Here is a 6,381-nt window from a genome sequence, read left to right as displayed (position 1 = left end):
AGTGAAAATGATCACAAAGCACTTCATAAAATATTTTGAAAACATTTTAAATAAAATCATTTAAAAGAAAGGTTTAATATTGCATGATTTTAACATAAAAGACACAAACAAAGAAACAAAAGTTTTTCGAAAATGGAATGAACTAATGTGTCTCCAGACATCATGCATATTCATAATTTTCCTCCATAAGCCTTTCTTTCACTAAAAGCTTCATAGTCTTCTTAACAACCACTGACACCGTTGATAATGCCTGAAAAGGTGTGTTATTTACCACTACTAAGCTTGATTTAGTGCCCCCTTTAGTTTTGAATTTGTTATGTAGAGTTATTTTGGTAATTAGTATATTATGTTGTTTTAGAAGTAAAAGTAGTAATTTAGTGTTTTTTAAAGACTAATACCTCAAAATAGTCCTTAAATTTTGAAAAATCGGCCAATTTTGTCCCTGAATTTTTCAAAATATCAAATTAGTCCCTGAATTTACAAAATGTCAATCAAATTAGTCCCTCCGTTAATTTGGTCTGTTAACGGAGGTGACGTGTCACGTTAACCTCTGACAAAGCTTACCACGTCAGATGCCACGCAAGCAGGGACCAAACTGATTGATTTACACAAAATTTTGAAGGACGAAATTGATGGATTTACACAAAATTCCAAGGACCAAATTGATGGATTTTCAGAAAATTGGCAACGGCTCTTTTCCTTCTTTGTGAGTAACGGCTCTTTCTCCACTTCCTCATTAAGGACTATTTCTTCCCCAAATATATAAATTTGGAACCCTAATGTTATAATTCCTTACATAGAGTTCAAAATCCCCAAAATTTCTTCCATAAATTGATGTAAAATTTCTTCCCCAATTCAAAAAACTTAGAACCCTAATTTTTTTGATTAAATTCGAAATTTCTTCCCCACTTGTAGATTCAGTGTTTAGAATTGATGGGTGGTGCGCGGATGGGCAAAAACAACTACAACAACCGGTATTCATCTTCAAGCTCTATGTACAATGATGATGTGAGAGAGCTTCAATGTTGGTGTCCTAGAATTTGTGTTGTAAGAAGAGCAAACACTGTCAATAACCCAGGAAGGCCTTTCTATGCTTGCCCTCTGCATAAGGTTTGTTTAACAATGGTTATTTGATGTCAAAAAAAATTCAATCACATTGGTCCTTGAATTATAATCATATCCATCATTTCGATCCTCAAATTAATGAAAATACCATCAAATTGGTCCTTGAATTATCATAACAGAGATCAATGTAATCCTCTGCAACGTTTCGCCATCTTCTCAATGTCCCACAAGCATAACTGATCAACATCCATTTTCTCCCAAACACAAAACTCACCATCGACGTATTGTAGCCTCCGGTACTCATCTCGCTCTAAACAACCACCGTGATGCAAAATTACCGTAATAGAGTCTTCCATCCTGCGAATTATGCCAACATCGTCAAAATCAAAAGCAAAACAACATAAATAATGCAAATCAGACTTTAATACGAACCTCAACAAACCCTTTTTATAATTTGTTTAAATCAGGACGTGATTTCGTTCAAAAACGCAATCAAACACACAACAATCACAGACAAACAGCAACGAAACATGATATGAAGTTAAAAGTTGAAAAATAATGGCTAAAACTAAAACCAAAAATCACAAAAAAAACGGACACAAAACAGGGACAAACGAACAAGAGTGAATGGAAAACAAAGTTGAATGGCTATACCTTGACAAACCACAAAATCTGACTTCAAAACCGAATCTTTTGCAAGGATGATCGCCGGTGATGATGATGATTTTGGTGAAGTGAAGAGGGTGACAGTTTAGGCGGGAAGGTGAAAGGTTAGGGACTTGTTTGATGCTTCTGAGTGAAAATGTGAGGATGAAAGTGAATGGTAATAGAGGGGTATAATTGGAAACATAGGAAAAAGAGACTGAAATGTTAAATATCGAATTTTGACAATTTCCATCAGTTTAGTCCTTGTACACGTGGCTGACACATCATCACTGTTAACGGACATTTTGGACGGAGGGACTGATTTGATGGACGTCTGCAAAATTCAGGGACGAAATTGGCCGATTTTTCAAAATTCAAGGACTATTGTGAGGTATTAGTTGTTTTTTAAATTATGTGTGGTTTGTTGATTGTCAGTAGTTGTAAATTCAATTAGAAAAATATGAGAAATTTGCCACAGAAAATGCGGCACAAATTGTTATAGTAACTTGTGAGACAACAAACTGAACATCTTATAATGGTTCAATGTATGACAACCTTATTCTAAGAGCACATAGAACACCTCGCTTTTTCCCACTATTTCTTTGTTAGTTAAAGGACCAAATGTGACACAAAGAGGAGAGAGAAAAAGGTCCAAAGGGCAATTGAGGACAACTTCTTCACTATGCAAGATTAAGCTATTTTGGACTTAATTTGCATGCTTCTACCTCCACCCCCTACCAGTTACTCACTCTCCATCTCATTTCCTTCTATTGGAGACCAATCTAACATACATTGGAGACCATCTCATTTTTTAAGTTCATTAAATAATTAATATATCCGACCTATATATAGATCAGATACATTAGTTATTCAATAAACCTAATGTTCAATCAATCTCTATGAAAGATTAAAGAATGAATCAAAACATATTTCATCCATACTCGATTGCATATAAGTAAATGAATTTCTTCTTCTTTTTCAATAATGTTAGTTTCAATTTTCTTCTTTTTGTTCAACTGCACTGTACGACGACTTCAATTTTACATTGTTGAGGTTAACTTAAATTCAGTTTAAGTAGGTTCATGTAAACTTAGTTTACACAACCTACTTAAACTTAGTTTACATAACCTACTTAAATTTAGTTTACATAACCTACTTAAACCGAGTTTGCATTACATACTTAAACTAAGTTTAAGTATGTACACTTAAACTTAGTTTACATGACCTACTTAAACTAAGTTTACATGTACATACTTAAATTGAGATTACATAGAATCATTGAACAAGGTTGAACTTTTAGATGTACATTTAAACTCAGTTTACATAACCTACTTAGATTGAGTTTATATGACCTGCTTGAACTGAATAAGTGTTTGGGGTGTAACCAAGAAAGAAGGAAGAGTTTAAAAATTAAATTTTATGGAAGAATAATTTATCATTTTAAAGTATAATCATAACTAAACAAGGTATAATTAGAAAAACTCTATCAATTAACACTCTTTTTAAAACATCGTTATAAATCTATAGTAGTATAGATTTACGGTGTAATTGGTTCCTATTTAGTTTGTCAAAAAAAAATATAATTGTTTCCTATTTAAAGTAAAACTATTTTACATCCTCAGTAAAATAAAAAAGACAAAGTTGGCGAATTTGTCAAACTACATAAAAGAGAAAGAGGGAAAACTGAAAATTTTTCAATAAAAAGGAGGGGAAGATTTAAGAGTCAATAAATATAATAAATAAATATATAAACAAAATAAAAAAATTAAAACTAAAAAAGAAAAAAGAAAAAGAAGAAACAAAGAAGAAGAACACTGTTAGTAGAGATCGAGCTTACTCATGAAGAAGCAAAGACCAAACTGAGTTTCCAGATTTCTATGCAAATTCTTCAACTTCACCCTCTTCATACTTCAATCAATGTATACTTCTAACTCTTCATTTTTTTCTTCTTCATTTCATTGAATTTTCAAAGTTCTCTTATTTTTATTTTTCTTAAAAATTTGATTTTCTTTTTAATATATGTATGTTTTTGTTTGCTCTATTTTGTTGAATTCAGTGATCTTTTCATTATTCAAAGTTTGAAGCTTTTGGGGTTTCATGAAGCAATGAGGTTTTTCAGATTGGTGCAAGTGATGTAATTAGCGCAAGCATGGTTTTTCAGACCCTTTTGTTTGGTTTTTCGAACTTAGGGTTTTGATTTACCGTAAACTTTGTTGAATTGGGTTTGATTTAAGTAATTTGGGCTTCTGGGTCAGTGTGATTTTTCAGTGGTTTGATCTCTAGGGTTTTGGGAAAATTGAGATTTGGTTTTGCATTTTTTGTTTGTTGATTTGTGAATTTTGGGCAAAAGGGTAACTTAATTCATGTTCAAAATTGGTTCTTTAAATGATGTGTGAAGATAGATATTACTGTAATTTGGCTCAAATTGAGGTAACTGGTGGTGGGTGGGTTGTTTTCTGATATTGTTGGATGGTGTATGAATCTGTTTGTTGAGAAATGTTACCTCAACAGAGCTCAAGAATCAATTTGGTTGAGTTAAAAGTACAGATTGTAAAGAGGATTGGAGTGGAGAAGTCGAAGCGGTACTTTTATTACCTGAATAGGTTTTTGAGTCATAAGTTGAGTAAGAATGAGTTTGATAAGTTATGTTTTCGGGTTCTCGGTAGGGAGAATCTTCCGTTGCACAATTATTTTATAAAGTCGATTTTCAAGAATGCCTGTCAAGCCAAGACTCCGCCACTAGTTCAGCCATCGGGTCCTTCAAAATCAGGAGCACGGGTTACTAATTTCTCTCCTGGTGTGGAAGATGGACATGAACAGAGTGTTGCTAATGGAAACTTCCAAAATCATAATGTTTCTGTTTGGTCAAATGGGGTTTTGCCGGTGTCCCCGCGTATGTTACGGTCTGGAATACGTGATCGGAAGCTTAAAGATAGACCGAGTCCCCTTGGACCAAATGGGAAAGTTGATTCAGTTGCTCATCATTCCATGGCTTCAGAAGACAGTGGTAGTAAGGTTGACATGGAGAATGGAACTCTTACTCCGTGTGATTATCAGCGACGAACACAGCATCTTCAAGAAGTTGCTGGGCTACCTAAGAATGCTATGGGGGATGCTATTCTGGGATTAGCCGAAAAACCAAGAACACATGTCAATGGGCTGACTCAAATATCGACTGTGGAAGATGGAGAGGAGGTGGAGCAACTAAACCGCCTCGGTTTTAACAGAAATCCTCTAATAGCACCACTTGGGATCCCTTACTGCTCTGCAAGTGTGGGTGGGGCCCGCAAAGCATTGCCGGCGAATAGCACGGGTGATTTTGTTAGTTGTTGTGATAGTGGTAGGTTATCTGATACAGATACGTTAAGAAGGCGCATGGAGCAGATTGCAATGGTACAGGGTCTTGTAGGTGTTTCTCCAGAATGTGCAACTGTGTTGAATAGCGTGTTGGATGTATACTTGAAACGGTTGATCAAGTCTAGTGTTGATTTAGTGGGAACTAGATCTACAAATGAGCCGACAAAGCTCCCTATCTCAAAGCAGCAGGTTCAGGAGAAGCTCATAAATGGCATGTTGCCAAATAATCATTTACATGTGCATAATACTGGTAGGATGGCTGAACCTCAGCTTGAACACAGACCCCAGTTTTCAGTATCTTTGCATGATTTTAAAGTTGCGATGGAGCTAAATCCACAGCAACTTGGAGAAGATTGGCCACTACAGTTGGAGAAAATTTCTATGCAATCCTTTGAAGAATAACACATCAATAAAGATTTTTTTTTTCTTACGTTTACTTGAGCAAATGTTGGGTCAGGTTCTTCTGGTTCTGATAGCTCGGCGATAGTTGTGGTGATTATTGCTGTACTTTGCACTGTTTATATTGCCATGATGAACCAGAAGACTCCCGAATAGGGATTTTTAGCCCTTCCAGGATCAAATGCTGGCTTCGAGCTTCAAAATGTTTTATCTCTGCCATGTGGAGGACCTAGGATGGACCGGCAATATATTTGACTGCAACCAAGGGAGTTATGATATGAAGCCCAGGAGTGGTTGCACTGTTGTATGTTTAGCATTGATACTGGTTGTATTTGCGATTGTAAAAGATCTGATAACTTTTGATTGCTTTACAACCAATTAGGAGACTTGGAAAAAGTTTTGCAGGAATGGGGTCAAGGAACTGTGACATGTATAAGATCTGAAGGGTTGCTTTGTATGTAATTTTAGATTGCGACGATTGATTGAAATTCAATATTAATAACATGTCAAGATCTATTAAGTTTCCTTGATGATTTCAGTGTTATAGTTGAACTTTGTGGTGCCAACTTTGACCAATATCTGAATTAGATTTTTATTTTCTACTTTATTCATCATGTAGATCTGTAAGTTACATGTCTTTTTCAGTTCATATCACTTTTGGTGACAATAAATTAATTTCTGATTATATGCTGTACTTTTTATATTTCAACATCAATGAGTATTGCAATATCTTACTTTTTCAGATTTCATTTGGTTTATAATTTGTGGTATCTGATATCAGGAAAAAGTTCACTGCTTTAAAACAAGAGTAAGATTAATTGTGGAAATTTTAATATGACAACTTGGTGGGGACTTTTGATGCCTATATCCAATTTGGTTCCTACAAGTATATACTGTTTGATTCTGACATAAATC

The 6,381-nt window shown here is 34.7% G+C and overlaps 1 protein-coding gene across 1 annotated transcript; it reads left to right on the top strand.

Annotated features, from left to right (window-relative positions):
- The first annotated feature begins 3,466 nt into the window (after positions 1 to 3,466).
- LOC11425686 (uncharacterized) lies at positions 3,467 to 6,077 on the top strand. The gene is made up of 2 exons (XM_003588612.4): positions 3,467 to 3,629; positions 3,767 to 6,077. Exon 2 carries the CDS (start codon positions 4,207 to 4,209, stop codon positions 5,467 to 5,469), a length of 1,263 nt encoding a protein of 420 aa, XP_003588660.1. The 5' UTR covers positions 3,467 to 3,629; positions 3,767 to 4,206; the 3' UTR covers positions 5,470 to 6,077.
- Positions 6,078 to 6,381: the final 304 nt, after the last annotated feature.

The sequence above is a fragment of the Medicago truncatula genome, chromosome 1 (assembly GCF_003473485.1).
Source record: "Medicago truncatula cultivar Jemalong A17 chromosome 1, MtrunA17r5.0-ANR, whole genome shotgun sequence".
In the NCBI taxonomy this organism is placed as follows: Eukaryota; Viridiplantae; Streptophyta; class Magnoliopsida; order Fabales; family Fabaceae; genus Medicago; species Medicago truncatula.
This window is presented reverse-complemented; position numbering and strand designations above follow the sequence as displayed.